Source organism: Muscardinus avellanarius (assembly GCF_963383645.1).
Source record: "Muscardinus avellanarius genome assembly, chromosome: 2".
Taxonomy (NCBI): Eukaryota; Metazoa; Chordata; class Mammalia; order Rodentia; family Gliridae; genus Muscardinus; species Muscardinus avellanarius.
In genome coordinates this window covers 107124651-107141224 of record NC_137787.1, presented here as the reverse complement: position 1 = coordinate 107141224, position 16574 = coordinate 107124651, and the positions used below count along the sequence as shown (strand labels likewise).

Genomic DNA, 16574 nt, shown 5'->3' with positions numbered 1-16574 from the left:
TTTTTTTTTTTTTCACGGAAAGCAGACATTCTTTGTGATGAAAAGATGTCAGATTCAGTAAGTTGCTAATCTGACTGAGACCAGTATCTTGCTCTGAAATTTCAAGTGGGATTGTTTGCACATGTATTGTAAATGGTGCTCATTATTACCAGGTAAATGCTGGCAAATTTGGAACATCTCTGCAGGTTCTTTGCTGGGTGGTGCAGTTTGAGGCCAGAGCATGACTTGGCTCTTTAGGGGAGAGAGCAACACTCAGGTTTCTTTGTTTTTTGTTTTTGTTTTTGTTGTTGTTGTTGTTGTTGTTGTTGTTGTTGTTGGTTTTTTGTTTTGTTTTGTTTTGTTTTGTTTTTGGTGGTGGTACTGGGGTTTGGGCTACACTCCCAGACCTATTTTTTATATATATTTTTTATTTGGAAACAAAGTCTCTTAAGCCAGCACAGCTGGCTTCAAACCTGCGCGATCCTCCTGTCTCCGCCTCCCAAGCACGGGGATTACAAGCGTGCGCCACCACGCCCGACAATTCTTCTCAAATTCTAAGTGTGAGAAAGAGTGAAGGATTTTAATCCACTCTGAGGATTTTCAGTCCTGGAGTGGATGTTTGATGAATCCAGGGTTTTGCCTGTTTTTGTTTTGTTGTTGTAGTTGTTGTTTAGGAGAGGGGTTATTTTGTTTTCTTTTTGCTTTCCTGGCAAGAAAAGGGTGTCTGTGAGATGAGAGAGAGTAGATACTTTGGCTATTCAGTGGTTTGTTTGTTTTGATTGATTGGCACTGGAATGGAAACTGTTGCGGGTGAAATGTGCAGGTGTGTGCCTGGGGAGAAGTAGTTCCCCCACCACCACCACACAAACAGGCAAACAGAAAAACCGTGGATTCTTGTCCTAAGCTAAGAATAAGTATTCATCGCTTGGACAGCTGCTGAAGATTTTAAAGAAGTTTATTAAAAAGGTAGAAATATAGAGATAGTTACAGCTCTGTGCCGGAGCGGGGCACAGGGGGGCAATTCGAATGAAAATGCCATAGAACTCCAGTTTACTAAGTGTTTTATCCCGACCAAGTCCCAGGCAGGTCCTTTGATCTGGAGATAATGCTACCCCTTATCTCCAGCCCCTGCTTTGCTTCTGCTATCTCTGCAGCCAGATTTGGGGCAGGAGGGGGGGAGCCATCCTGTCTCCAAACATAGGCCTATACCTTTTGTTTCATTCCCCAAGATGTGTGAAATTGTAAAGAAACCTTCTTTCCTGGCTCCAGCCTTCTTTAAAATGTAAATTACAAGTCCCCTTCTTCCTGCTAGCTAGCCTTGGCTTTCTTAGTAAAGAAAATATATTTTTAAAATTGGACTTCTTTCCCAATATTGATACACTAATAAATTTTAAAACCTCTTCCCAATACCAGTACAGAAACCGGGAGCATTCTGCCTCTGAGCTACAACCCAGCCCTATTTTATTTTTTTATTTTGAAAAAGTGTTTTGCTAAATTGCTGAGGCTGACCTCGAACCTACAATTTTCTTGCCTCAGCCTCCCACGTACTGGGATTATGGGCGTGAGCCACCATGCCTGGCTCTGATGGTTTATTTGGCTCATTCACCTCATTGAGAAGCATCATGACAGAATTCAGAAAAGCTGAAGTCAGTTGCCCAGTGTAGCAGAACTGTTAAGAAGCTGAACTTGGAACTTGAACTTGGGTGTCTTAAACTCTAAAAGTGTATCATTATCATTGTCTGCAAATATTGTTTGTGGCTCCAGGAGTAGGAAAGACAGGCCTATAGTCTTTGTTGTTTGGTCTGAGAACAGAAGAGAATGGTTATGAAAACTAACAGCAAATTGGATACCTTGTGACCCCTGGCAGGGCCCCATTCCTTTTCCTTCCCGCTCTCGCCTATGGTTTCTGCTGGAGTTGGTTGATTCCACTCTCCACTGCACGGAGCTCTTTCTTGTCAAGTAAAGATTATATGACAATATATATGAAAGTAACTTGAGCAGTTTGTCCTATGTAAAAAACACTCACTGGCCGGGCATGGTGGCGCACGCTTGTAATTCCAGCATTCAGGAAGCAGAGACTGGAGGATCGTGGTTTGCGGACAGCCTCAGCTACTTAGCCAGGTCCTTGCAACTCAGTGAGACCCTGTTTCAAAAATAAAAGTGAAACGGGGGTTTCTTGAGAGAATGAGCGAAGAATGACACCCGCAGACCTCAGGAAGGGGAGTAAAAGGTTTATTGGAAGAAGCAGGGAATGGGGCAAGGGTGGCTGAAGACCCCCGAAGGGGCTAGAACTCTGGGTCCAGCAACTGCCTTCAGGACAATACTTGAGAGTAGCCCAAGCCAAATTGCCTTCAGGTGCAGGCTGCTTTCTTCCGGGTCCAGTAGCTGCCTTCAGGGTCACTACCCGAGTATCGCCCGAGCCAAGTGCCCATCAGTTGCAAACGTGATCTGCCAGAAAAGAGGTACAGGTCACCCCTAGAGGCCTGGCCAGCCATGATGTCCAGCAGAGGCCTTCAGGTCACTACTCGAGAGTCGCCGGAGCCACGTGCCCTCAGATGCACTCTGCCTTCTCTCAGGGCCAACACGACCTGCGAGGGAGAGGGAGAGGGAGAGGGAGAGGGAGAGGGAGAGGGAGAAGGGAACAGCTAGAGAGAGAGAGGGAGAGGAGAACAGCTCCCCACAAGAGGAGGGGTCCCGAGCAGGGAAAGTCCCCCCTTTGCCATCCAACTGGCCAAAGCTTGACCACTTGCAAGTCTGTTTATGGTTAGGGTGACTTTTGGGATTCCAAGGAGAATTTGCATAGGGCATTTGCAAGTCCTTTGAAGGGTCTCCTTTCAGGAATGCCAGACTTGCTTGGTGGGTTTGTTGATTAGGAAACTCAGGATGGCTTTGTGAAGCTCTGGCCTTCTTATCTCTGAGCCTTTGGAATTTCAGGAATTTGTCGCCCCTCAGGAAACTCAGGAAATTAACTTTTTTCTACCAAGGCCTTTTCCCTATCTGCCTATTTCCTTTCTACCTCCTCAAAAGGACTAAAAAATAGGGCTAGGGGTGTAGCTTGGAGGTAAAATACCCTTGGGTTCCATCCCCAGTACTGCAAAAACAAAATGAACAAACAAAAAAACACTCAGTAAATGTTAGCTACTACCTGTTCTTGTCTCTGTTGGCAGCAATAGCTGCCCTTAAATATGGCCTTTTCAAATTAGGTTCGGTCCTGAGCACCCCTTCAAGGTCAGCCTGTTCTGTGTGTGCTTCCCCCCAGCAGCAGCCCCGTGTATGGGAAGCCTCAGCCTCTTTCTCCTTTTCCAGGCAGAGAGGCTGCTGTCTGCTGGCTGCTGGCACTCTTGAATTCCTCATCCCCACTGTGTGACACCATGGCTTTAGGAATCCAAGGCCCTTCTTATCTGTGTTTCTATTTTTCATCTTAGCTCATCTCTCTCTCCCTCTCTCTCTCTCTCTCTCTCTCTCTCTCTCTCTCTCTCTTTCTCTCTCTCTCCCTCTCCCTCTCCCTCTCCCTATCTCTCTCTCCCTCTCTTTCTCTTGTGTGGTACCAGGTGACATTCTACCTCTGAGCTATACCCTTAGTCCTATTTTTTATTCTTTCTTTATTTATTTATTTTATTTTTTATTGGTGCACTGTATTCATACATCATAGTGGGATACAAACTTTTGTAGACATACATGCACATATCGCCCAGTCAGCCCCCACCCGATCCCCACCCCATTCTCTCCCCATCCCTCCCTCCCATGCTTGGCTTAGTGGTTGACATCTAGTATTATAGCAATTTATCCAAAATTAAAAATGATAATCTCACATAACAGTTTCATTTGTCTGATACCAAGCTTTTGATGACTTAAAGATAACATTTCAATATTTCTTTTTACTTTCTTTCTTACCAGAGAATTTTTTTTTCTATTTTTTTTAGGTGAAACTATCATATATTTATATATTTATTTTTCAGAAAAAAAAATCTTATCCTAATATGGAAAATGGACTCTAGATACCCAAAACGATCTTGAAAAAGAACAAAGCTAGAAGATATATATTTTCTGATTTCAAACCATATAAAGCTACAATAATTGAAACAGTGTAGTACTATTCTAAAGGCAGATATATAAACCATTGGAGTTAAATAAAAGCCTAGAGCTAAATTCTTCCCTATATTGTCAAGTTATTTTTGACAAGGTTTCCATGAACATTTAGTGGTGGAAATAATAATATTTAACTAAATATTGTTGAAACATAATAATTACATGGAAAAGAATAAATTTGGACCCTTACCTAATCCCATATACAAATATTAACTCAAAATAGATAAAAGACCTCAATATAAATCTTAAGACTATAAACTTTTAGGAGAAAATCTGGGTCATAAAACCTCACAACATTGAAATTGGCAGTGATTTCTTGGATATGATTTCAATGGCACAGGCAACAGAAGAGTATACAAACTCCCTAAAAAATAAAAAAAAATATTGTATATCCAAAGACAATGTAAACAGAGTTAACAGTTACTAATAGAATGGGATAAAATATTTCCAAATGCTATATCTGAAGGTATATTAATATTCCAACTAGAAATCCTAAAAATTAACAATAAAGGCAATACCATTTAGAGATAGGTTAAAGACTAACATAAATAATGAATCTCCACAGATAACCAATCTTAGTTGTCTGTTGGATGGAAACTCTTGTTTCTCTGGTTCTGGTATGTGTTACCTATTTCTTCTTTGTAGTTAATTTCTTTGAGTATTTTCTCTAGTGCTGGTTTTGAAGACATAAATTTCTTCAGTTTCTGTTTGTCATAGAAGCTTCTTATTTCTCCATCTAATTTGATAGAAAGTTTTGCTGGGTAGGAAATTTTGGCTGGAAGTTGTTTTCTTTCAGAGTTTGGAATATGTTACTCTAAGCCCTTCTGGCTCTCATGACTTGGTTTGGGAAGTCTGGAGTGATTCTAATTGGTTTGCCTCTGAATGTCACTTGGCCCTTTGTTTTTGTTGCCTTTAAGATTCTCTGCTTGGCTTCCACATTGGTCATTTTGACAATTATGTGGCGTGGGGATCCTCTTCTCTGATCCTGTCTAAAGGGAGTTCTATAAGTTTCCTGGACCTGTGTATCAACCTCTTGCTCTATGTTTGGAAAATTTTCTGCTATTACTTCCTTGAAGAGATTGCTGATCCCTTTGGTTTCACTTTCTTTTCCCTCCTCTATTCCAATTATTCTTAGGTTAGCTCTCTTAAAATGGGCCCATATTTCTTCAATATCAGATTCCTGCTGTCGGATATTTTTTCCTAGATTAGAAACTATGCGTTCATTTTTGGAATGATCATCTTCTAAGAGCGAGATTCTGATCTCCATGTGGTCTAATTGGTTTTTTGTGCTTTGAATTGAGGCCTTTACTTCATTAATTGCATCCTTTATCTCTTTTTGGCTCTCTCTGAGTTCTTTTCGAAGCACCTCTATTATTTCTACAGTTATTTTCCTGATTTGATCTTCTAGAAATCTCTGATTTTCTGTTTTATCGGGTTCTGATGTTGTGGGGTTGTGGGCATTCATTGCTCCAGTATTATTCCTCTTTCCCATGTTTTAGGAAGTTTGTGCCTTCTCTGGGTTCTTCCCTTGGGTCACTATGACTTCACTTAAGGTGTTCTGGATCTCGAGTCAGTAGTATCTCAGACCCCACTACTCCTTTACTGGGTTGTATCACAGAGTCTCCGACCCAGAGAGTCGATAGAGGCTGCTTTAGACTGTGGAGGGTGCCAGGTTGCACGTTCTCCTATGGTGTGATATCTCTGCCACTGCCCCTCCCCCACTGGGTCAAGTCCCAGGGAGTACAGTACTGGGATTTCTCCTCTGTGGCCCACAATTTGACTCACTGTTCTTGAGTACGCAGATGTAGCTGTACTGAATTCGGTGAATTCTCTGCTGCTGCCGCCGGTGGCAATATGGCGCCGCTGCTACACCCTTGGCCGTGAGGCTGGCGTATTTCTTCTTGGTTTTGAGTTCCACTTTGAATCCCTGCAGCGTGTGCTGAGCTCAGCCACTGGGAGCTTTAGATTTTACCTGCAGCGAGAAATCCCGCCTGGCTGCTCCGCAGCGGCTCACCTCGGCTTGCTGTAGCTGTCCGGTGAACTCGCCGCTGCCGCCGGCAATATGGCGCTGCTGCCACGGCCTCGGGCGTGAGGCCGGTGTATCTCCTCTGTGGCTCTGAGCTCTGTTCTCAGTCCGCTTTCTCTCTCGACCCTGGTGATTTTTTGTTTCTCTGGTGATGGTGTTTTCTGGCTATGAAAGGCGCTGATTTTGTGGTAATGGAGATTAGTTGTTAGCGGGGCTCTTAAGCCCCGCTTTTTTCGGTCGCCATCTTCCCGGAAGTCCTTATTCTTTATTTTTAAACAGGGTCTCAGTAAATTGTTGGGAGCCTCACTAAATAGCTGAGGCTGGCCTCGAACCTGCTATCCTTTTATGTCAGCCTCCTAAGTACTGGGATTACAAGCATGCACTACCACGCCCAGCTCAGCTCATGTCTTGACAAGAGGGAAAATGTCTTAATTCCTAGAGCAAGAAAGCCTGGAAACAGTATCACAGGTCACTCATTGTAGCCTTAGACCTGAAGTGCCCTCTGCAATTGCAGATTCTTGCTCTTTTCTAACTCTGAGTTGCTCAAATAAAGCTGGACTTTGAGCCAGATTAACTAAAGGCTTTCAGGACTGTCTATCTGTAAAAAATGTGTTTGGATATATTTTTCTAAATGTTTTGGTGCTAGAATAATAAGGCTTATGGTTTTTATTTTAGACTTGAAAAATTGCAACTGTTTAATATTTCAGTTTTATTATTTGTCCAGTCAACTTTTGGAGGCTAACACCTAACCATGCTGTAAAATTGCTGTTATGAGGAAATGCATTTATGTGCTGAATATTTGACTTTCAAGTGGAATTTTGGAGCACATCCTCAAGGATGCTAAGAGTTAGCTTATTCCATAGTCTTAGACCTTTGAGTTACCCTGGAGTCATTCTGTGGTAGGAAATAAATGATGTCTTTTACTGTTTGTGTCCTGTGATGATAAGGCCTATAACATGCTCATAGACAGTGTCTAGTAAATTATTGTTGAATGAAAGAAGACTAGGGTTCACAGTCTTTATTTTGGCAGTTACTCCCTGGTTTGACCTGGGTTCCAAATAGTTTCATAATTATGTTAATTTGACCTGCAACAGTTGTTAAGCAGTTAAAATGTAAGTGTGGTGAAATGTTGAAGTCCAGAGAGACAGTAGATTAGTGGTAGCCAGGGATTGCAGAGAGCAGGGAATTGGTAGTAACTGCTAATATGTACAGGGTTTGTTTTAGGAATGGAAGAACCATTCTGGATTTAGATAGTAGTGATGTTTATACAATATACTGAGTACATTAAAACCCACTGAGCATATACTGTAAAATGGCAACTTTTTATTGTATGAATTATATCTCAAATATTTTCAGTGCAAAAAAACAAAAATAGTGATTGAAGCAAATTCCTTGTCCTTTAAGAGCTTACTAAGCAGGCCTGGAGGATTACGTTTATTGTACATATGCTATGAGTGTGCTTCAGATATCATTGCAGAAGCACACCACTGGAAGGCTGATCTAGCTTTAGGTAGTCAGAAGAATTTTCCTAGAGCCTCTGCCTTTAAAGAGGAGTAAATGGTCTGGGCATGGTAGGGCAAGCCTGTGATCCCAGTAGTTGGGAGGCTGAGACAGGAGGATCTCCGGTTTGAGACCAGCATCAGTGAGACCCATTTCTAAATAAAATAAAAATGGCTAGGGGTATAGCTTGAAGGTAGAATGTCCTTAGATTCAATCCCCAGTACCAAAATAAATAAATAAGTTAATTAATTAAATAAAACAAAAACAAAAACAGTAGATGGGATCTGGAAATTATGGAGTCATTCAGGTTTAGTTGTTTACTGGTTTGTGCTTTTGTGGTTTTTTTTTTTTTTTTTTTATCTGTAAACTCTCTGAGCCCTGTATAAGGGCTCTCTGCCTGAAGGTGTATCTTCTGCTCCGAGGGTCTCCATAGACTACAAACCTAGAAAACAAGGAGTGCTCTGTGTACAAGGACACTTCTGGGAAGAAGTGAGGCTTCAGGGAGACCCTGCATGAGGGTCCCTGGTTGAGCTCACAGTGCCCTGACAGGAGTTTTTAGCAAAAGGGCTTCATTAATCACAGGGAGCATGCAGCAAGGCCCAGCCTGGGTTAGTTCCCTTAACTTGTTTTTCTTAAATGGTTGCATGTAAGTTTATTTTCTTACAAACTAATTATAGTGTGTGAGGTAGAACGTTTTGCATTCTGCTTTTTGTTTTAGGTTGAATAGTTTTTGCATTGTAATTTTTTTAGAGCATAGATTAATTAGGGCCAAGAGAAAGTAAACTAATTTAAACTGAAGTGTGTTTGTGTTCCTTTTTTGATTTAAAGTTGCATAAAGTGAGTATACATTATTGACATCATGCTTGGTTTATGTTGAGAATAAAAAAATGTGCTGGACTCAGTTATTAAGTAACATTAGAGAGCATGTTTGGCTTGAGCAAATGCATTCACGTTTGTTATACAGATATTTTTAAGACTTTCAGCTTACTCTGTGGCTCTGAAATTCAGTTCCTGGTTCAAAGAGTAATGACTCCTTTAGGGAAATATTCTATACCATCATAGAGTTCCCGCTTACATTATTTGTTTAGCAAACAAAGGACTGGTCCTTTATTTAAGAAATGGCCAAATAATTTTTGGGATAAGGCATTTGAAGCATTTTTTCCAATTACCAAATAGCTTAAATTCTCTTTGGTGCTTTTTATATAAAAATCCAACCAAAATGCATTTGATAGATTTTATTGTGATTTTTTTAATAGTAATTGAATTCCCCCTCTTTGTGGCCTGCAGGAGATACGGATTTAGCCGCCAGAGCAAAACAGAGAAGGTAAGAAAAGCATAAATCATGGGAGAGAATCTTGGAGAGATGGAGGTAACTTCCACAGAAGCCAGGGAGGGGTGTATGGCAGGGATGCCGCTGGCCAGGCCCTGGTCCCTGGGCAAGCTGGAGTTGGCAGCTTCCTTTGACTTCTGCATCTACGTACAGGCATTTCCATTCTGCCTCTCTCTCTTCAGGCCCTGGAGCCAGATCAGCCCTCTCATTCTGGGCTGGAGGTAAAAGGTGATTAAAAGTCACCACCTCAGGGTCCGTCACGTGGGTTCTAAGACTGTGAAGATGAAGTCCTCTCCAGGGCTGCCAGAGCAGTTCTCGACCAGTTAGGGGGCTCTGTTTACACTGGCACAGGGGGCAGTGGCAATGTCAGGACCTTATGTTCTAAAGCAGCTGACTGGTTTTATTTATTATTTTTTATTTGGAAACAGGGTCTCCTAAGCCAGCGCGTGCGGCTGGCTTCGAACCTGTGCGATCCTCCTGTCTCCGCCTCCTAAGCGCGGGGATTACAAGCGTGCGCCACCACGCCCAGCTAGCTGACTGGTTTTAAATCCCAGCCTTTTCTCTTCACTGTTGTTGTTTTTTTAATTTCTATGATCATTATACCTTAATTCACAGTTCCTGTTAAACGGAGGCAGTTAACAGTCCTTCTCACAGCCTCGCTATATCATTTGAAGTGTAAAGGACCTAGAATGATGCAACACACTGAACATTTATGAATGCCAACTACTACTAGTCGTAGTGACTTCAGTTTATTGGCAACTGGTTGTGCACTAATTATAATACCATATTTTGGGGTATTCTCATTTTTTTTCTTGTGTTTTTACTCACCCAAATATTAATTTCCTTCAGAGCAAATGTGTTTCAGACTTGATTCATGCATGTCACATGTCATCTAGTGTAGAAGGGTTGGTGTGTATATTTAACTTGATAATTTGAGTTTGAAGAAAATTGTGTGTGTACTGAAATAAGGTGATTTGGTTAAGACTGAAATAACCCACAAGATACCCATGAAATAGTGTTCAGATTGGGCTTGTCATTTGTCAGCTGGCATATTTGACCTCAAGGTCATGACCCCTGTAGTCATGTCTAAGCAGTGAGGAGAGCAGGGTGTCCTGAGGGCAGTGGTAGACTCATCGTGGTAAAGCATCTTAGAGTTGGGGTGGTCTAAGAAGAAGTCTTTTGAGAATGATCTACATTTTCAACCCCCAGAGACCCTAATACCCAGAGTTCATTGGTGAACCTGAGGTCACCCAGATAGTGGATGCCAGAGATGGATGGACATCAGCCCACATTTGAGGAAGACAGTCCAGGCTATCTGGAAGCTGGGGCTAGAGTTTTGGGGGATTTGTTTGATTGGTTGGTTATTTGGTTTTTGGTTTTTTTGGAACTGGGGGTTGAACCAGGAGCATTCTGTCTCTGGGCTATACCCCAGCCCTTTATTCTTAATTTTGAAACAGAGTTTCTCTAAGTGCTAAGAGTCTCCCAGGTTGCTGAATCTGGCCTCAAACCTGCAGTCCTCCTTTCCAGCCTCCCAAGTACTGGTATTACAGATGTGCAACCACTGTGCCTGGCTCCAAATCTTGCAATTTAATTAAGAGATGAAGCAAGTTAAATTTTTGTCCTTCAGAACCATGATTTTCAGGCTTTTTTTTTTAAATCATCCTCAGCAATGATTTTTTTTTTTCTTTTGCAGCAGCACTGGAAATTAAACCAAGGGCCTGTCAGATGCTTGGCAAGTGCTGTACCACTGAGATATGCCCCAGCTTTGAAATTTTATTTTTCATTGTAATTCATTGCACATATAATTCCCAAAACCAAATGCTTCACTAAGCAGCACTGAACCCTTTACTACCTACAACGCATTCTGATGTGCTTTATTATTTTCATTTATGTAGACAGTAGTCACACCTGTTAAATTACTTTCATGTGCCACTATGGGTCTCACTGGTAGTCTGAAGAAACAGTGCTTTAGCAGTTCTGTGCTCTTAAAGACTTTAAAGTGGGTCTTCCTCTAAAGGGTGTCTGGCAAATGATAATCAGCCACCAGTTCAGAAATGGAGATGACGTCAGTGAGCCCGGCAGAGTGTTCCCTACCTGCTCTAGTCTGAGCACCAGGCTGGCCTCTGGTTGTCTCTTCTCACAGGCTGCTACAGCTCTCCAGATCCGTGTGTTCTTTCATAGACCCATGCATCTTTGCAATATTGTCCTTAGCTGGTTCTCCAACTCTGATTCTCAGCAGGTCTCACAATTTTCTTTCTAGGCTGAGGACAAGAAAACAACACTTCCTGCAGGGCTGTCAGCTGCAGAAAAAGCAGATGCCCATGAAGAAGATGAACTTCAAGTGGCTGAAGAGGTGTGTGGCCCACGTCATGCCTCTGAGGTTTCTGTGGAGATGGGGAGATTGTAGTCCCTTCCTTGGCTCTCCAGATGACCAGCACCTCCCACAGCCTGTTCTGGGAGCTGCCTCCATCATCAGCCCCCTTTCATCACCTGTCATGGAGCATCCCTGGCATCTCACCAGAGACCCGGGCGGGCTTTTGCTTCATTCTTACATGGCAGAACCTCTCACTGCTGCTCTCCCCATTCCTCTTTCAGCAGCGTATTCAATCACTGATGACCAAGATGACGGCCATGGCCAATGAAGAGGTGAGGGCAGTGGTCGTGGGCATGGGAAGACGAGGGCCACCTTCTCCAGAGCCCCTCCCGTCCTCAGATCCTTCCTTTGCAAACCTTTTTGTGATGCACAGTTGCCATCCCTGGGGCCTCTTGGAGGGAAATCTGAAGGGTCCATGTAAGAGTGGGACCTCCCTGCTGGAGCCTCAGAGGCCTCTGCTACCAGAGCCACCTCAGCCCTTCCCCTCCCAGCCACAGACCCCTCCCTGTGCCCAAGCGCCTCGTGTTCCTGCTGATACATCTAGGCAGAAGACAGGAGCCCAGGTTTATCGTTATCTTTGCTGAGTACAAGGTCGATCCAGAAAGTTTAGCCAGCTGTTTGGAAGGATCATTTCTTCTGAGGCCAGGAAAAGTCCTATAGCAGTAAAGAAACCTTAGGGAATCATAGATTCCTTTTCACCCATTTGCTTTGCTCTCTTCCCTGACTCCTAGACCCCCACAGTCTCCTGCGGGCCCTTTTTAAAAGTGAGCCCGGGAGGCCTGGGCATGGGGCAGCAACGCAGGGGAACGGCTCTCCAGTGGTCCCAAGGCCTGAGGAACAGCCAGCATAGCCAGCTGAGTGACATTTGTCCTGAGGCTGCCTTCCTCCTTCACTGTCAGGGAAGTGAGCAAAACCAATAGAGTATTATTTGTTTAGTAATATAGTATCAGGTGTTTCAGTTTTGCTTAAAAACACGGCCTTGAGAACATCCCCGTGTGATTGCAGAGCCGTCTCACCGCCAGCTCCGTGGGCCAGATCGTGGGTCTCTGCTCCGAGGAGATCAAGCAGATTGTGTCTGAGTATGCAGAGAAGGTAGGTGCACACCCTGCTCTCTCACCTCAGGCAGTGCCCCAAGGCTTGTTCTCCCACATCCCTACCCCTTCTCCCTCCAGTGGTGAAATATGGTTGTAATTCATCCACCATATTTGTCAAAACATACACACCAGGCTTGGCCACATACAGCCATCAGCATTTGCCCATTAGCTAAATTAATTTTGTTCTGCAGTGCTCATTTATCTATAAATATTAAGAGAAAGTCTGTCTCTCAGAGCAGTTACCAGCCTTGATACATCGTCGCCTGAGGTCCAGCACAGGCATTTTTTTCTTTCCTATCAGGCTTCTTATAACTTGGGCTCAATTTGGCAATTGGGCTGAGGAATGAAGCTTTTTGCCACTTTGGAGATAAACCCCATAATTCAGCCAAGCCCAAGGCAAAATCTTTTTGTTCTTACTTTATTAAAAGTATAGAATGAGCAAAGGCCTGAAAGTCATATTTCAGTATTAGATTTTTTTTTCCATCCTGAGAAAAGGCAGGAGGACCTTGAATATTTCAGAGAGGCGGTGATTAATCATTTTGCACATAACTGATTTCAGTCTGGCTGAGATGTAGTATCTGTAAGATCAGATTTACAGGGCATTGTTTCACATCCCTCCTTCCTCAGCCATACTCAGTCTGTTCCTGTAAAATGTTGATGTCCATTGGAGTATTTGGCTTTGCTCTCCTTGCCTCAGAAGCCTTGACCACAAATTAGTTCTGTCTCCACCTTCTGTGCAGTGCTGACCTTCTGGAATGATTGCACAGATCGTATAGTCATGAAAAGTGTTGCCTATAACCTGCCCTAAACACAGCAAGCAGGTATATCTCCCACCAAGTGAGGGATTTCTCAGCAAGACTGAAGAAGAGGGGTTGGAATGTCTGGGGTAGAGTTTCTTGTTCTCCGTCCCCCATGCAAATGAGCTTTCTAATCCAACTCTCAGAGACTCCAAAGTCTCCTCTTTTTTTATTTTCCACTTAGAAAGGATAAAACTCATCAAAGTGTCATCTGTGATTTAACCAGGAAAAGGTTTTGGTTATCCTAAAAAGACCTGAAAATGGAGATGTGGAAAGGGTGACTAATTCACTTTTAGCACACACCTCTGAATGGCAAGAGTGTGAATCTGTACCACTCTTGCTGAGTCGGGTGTTTTTGGAGGGAGAAAAAAAAAGAAAAAACTGGATCAGGCACACACTGCTGTTTCTACAGTACTCTGATTTGTCTCTAGATTTATCCACTGCATGTAGATTCATCTGATTATTTTAAGAGGGAAAACAGACAACCAGAGCCTCCTTTTTTTGACAGTATGCCTCTCGTCCCCAGTCCTCTGCCTAGGCGGAGTCAGGAAGCTCACCTGCCTTCTTGGGCGGCTCTGTATTTGCCAGGGCTCCTCCTGGGTCGCTCATCTCCTGAGCCTTCCCTTTTCCGCCCTAGTATAGTGATCTCTGCCCAACTCTGGAGGCTATATTCTGATAGCGATTCTGTACTATTCCCTACCACTATTCTCTTCTTGTAGACACAATGATGTTAGAAGTGAAGTTGGAATGTGGGACAGGAGAAAATGCCAAGTCTCTTTCCAAGGGCATACCTAGTTAAACTCTGCATGAAGAATTGGAGAAGACGAAGCACTCATGCTTGGTTCTCTCTCCATCTCTCCCTCTCTCTATCTCTGTCTCTGTCTCTGTCTCTCATACCATAGTTCTTTTTTTTTTTTTACTTCAAACTTGTTTTGCTTTAATCTTATTTTTGAAAGACTCATGATTTATGGAAAAGTTATAAACATGTCATCATTCCAGTATATTTTATTCTTCTCCTAATGTGAATTTCTTACATAACTTTGGTACATTGATCAGAACTGGGAATTAACAATGATTTGAGCATCTTAACTAGATGTTACTTATGTAGCACAAAATAAATTGAATACTTTTGTTGCATTTTAGTGTAAATTATTGAAGCTTAATGAATATCAGAAAAATACATAAATTATAAATTTATATCTTAAAGAACTTTCTCAAAGCATAGACCTAATACAAAACCTGTGAAACTATTTTAAAGAAAAAATGCTAACCCAAAAGTAACTATATTTCTAACTTGTAACACTTGTAACACTATACACATTATCATTTGTTACTTTTACTGTATTTGAACTTCATACAGTGGAATTCTATGCCATCAACTCTTTTGTGTCCAGTTTCTTACTTGAAGCATCACTTAACAAATGAAGAAATACAAATGGCCAATATACATTTTAAAAAATATTCAACATCATTAGCAATCAGGGAGATTCAAATCTGTTTTCATTGAGTAGATCATGCAGCACTAAAGTTGACAGTGTTTGAAATTAAACTATATTTAATCCTATTTCCACAACACAGTTATTTCACACTTGCACGTTATCTTGCAGTTTACCCCCAGGTCTTCATAGTGTGCATGGTTGCAATCCTCACTTATGTCTAAAGGCGGCGAGACTGTCGAGTTAGACACACAGAACATGCAAGCCGGGCGTGGTGGCGCACGCTTGTAATCCCAGCATTCGGGAGGCTGAGACCAGGGATCACGGTTCGCAGACAGCCTCAGCTACCTAGCGAGGCCCTCTGCAACTCAGTGAGAACTGGTTTCAAAATAAAGAATAAGCCGGGCGTGGTGGTGCACGCTTGTAATCCCTGCTCTTGGGAGGCTGAGACAGGAGGATCACACAGGTTCGAAGCCAGCCTTAGCTACTTAGTGAGACCCTGTTTCCAAATAAAATATAAAATGGATCTGGGAGTATAGCCCGGAGGTAGAAAGCCTCTGGGTTCCACCCCCAGTACCACCAAATAAATAAATAAATAAATAAATAAATAAATAAATAAATAAATAAATAAAAAATAAAATAGGGCAGGGGGTGTAGCTCAGAGGTTGAATGCCATTGGGTTTCACCCCCAGACCCGCAAAAAAAAAAAAAAAAAACACAGAACATGCAGTCATATCTTGGTTCATATCTCTCTTCCACCTCAGCTATGTGTGCTTTGCCAATCATTTGGCCTTTCTTTGTCCTAGCATCGTCGTCTATGACATGGGAATACTACTACTTTTCTGGCAGGTGTTGTGAAGGTTAAATGAGGTGAGCCCCAAATGCCTCCCACTCCCAGTGCCGGGCTCATGGCAGCTCTTCAGCTGTTTGCGTTTTTAGTCTGTCTGCTTGCCTGCTTACTTTTTCTTCTCTATCTTTCTTTCTCTCTCTCATTCATTCATTCTCTCTCTTCCTCTCCTTCCCCTTCTCTTTCTCCCTCCCTCCCTTCCTCTCTCCCTCCTCACCTTCACAAAGTTGTTTCTAATTATTTGGCGTGTAGCTAATATAAAATTAGAACCCTAGTTTCTTCTGAAAGATTTCCAAGGACTTAAGTGGGTGGTTACGACTCCTCTTTTCTGCTGCTATACAAGTAATTTGTAGCAATTTAAAGTCGTATCAGTGGTGATGGTTCCTCCCTGGCCTTTCTGACTTTGATGTTCACCTGTCCAGCTTACCATGCTGGACTGCCTTGAGCCACTGAAGATTCAAGATTATACCATTTTTGTTTACTCTGTTTTCTCTTGTGAGTTATCCATTACAGACTTTACTCATTTATATTTGGGGCACATATTTTTCTTGTAAATGTGAATAAAACCTATATTCTAGATTTAAATATTTTGTCACTGCGATCCAAATATTTTGTTGGCACTTCATTTTACTTTTGTGTTGATTTTCATTATATGCAAGGAAATGATGCCTAAATTGGCCAGTCTTTTTTTGTTATTGTTTCCAAATTAGTTCATTGCATTTCTATGGATCTGATTTAAAAAACAGTTCATTACATTTCAGCTGATCACTATTATTTAATTGTTTAACCTATATAGAGTTTATTTTTTATTTAGTCTGAAATTTACATTCATCCTACCTTTGTTATCCTGCCCACTTATTCTAATACCATTTATCAAATAATACTTTTATATTCATTTCAAAATAGCTAAATTTAACTGGGCACAGTGGTACATGCCTGTAATCTCAGTACCTGGGAGGCTGAGACAGGAGAATTGAAAGTTTGAGACCAGCCGTAGCAACTTTGTCCCTGTTTCAAATAAAAAGGGGCTATATTTGTAGCCCAGAGGTAGAATGCCTCTGGGTGGGTTTAATCCCTGGTACCCTCCCCTGGAAAAAAAAAA

At 42.2% G+C, this 16574-nt stretch overlaps 1 protein-coding gene across 1 annotated transcript in view; it reads left to right on the top strand.

The window, feature by feature from the left end:
• Nucleotides 1–16574, top strand: part of CCDC93 (CCC complex scaffolding subunit CCDC93) — a gene marked incomplete at both ends in the record, with an annotated part of 85353 nt that overhangs the window by 29737 nt on the left and 39042 nt on the right. Inside the window, 4 exons of the mRNA XM_080688793.1 lie at nucleotides 8882–8918; nucleotides 11185–11277; nucleotides 11520–11570; nucleotides 12304–12390. Of these exons, the coding sequence (XP_080544919.1) occupies nucleotides 8882–8918; nucleotides 11185–11277; nucleotides 11520–11570; nucleotides 12304–12390 (268 nt within the window). The remainder of the gene's footprint in view (nucleotides 1–8881; nucleotides 8919–11184; nucleotides 11278–11519; nucleotides 11571–12303; nucleotides 12391–16574) is intronic.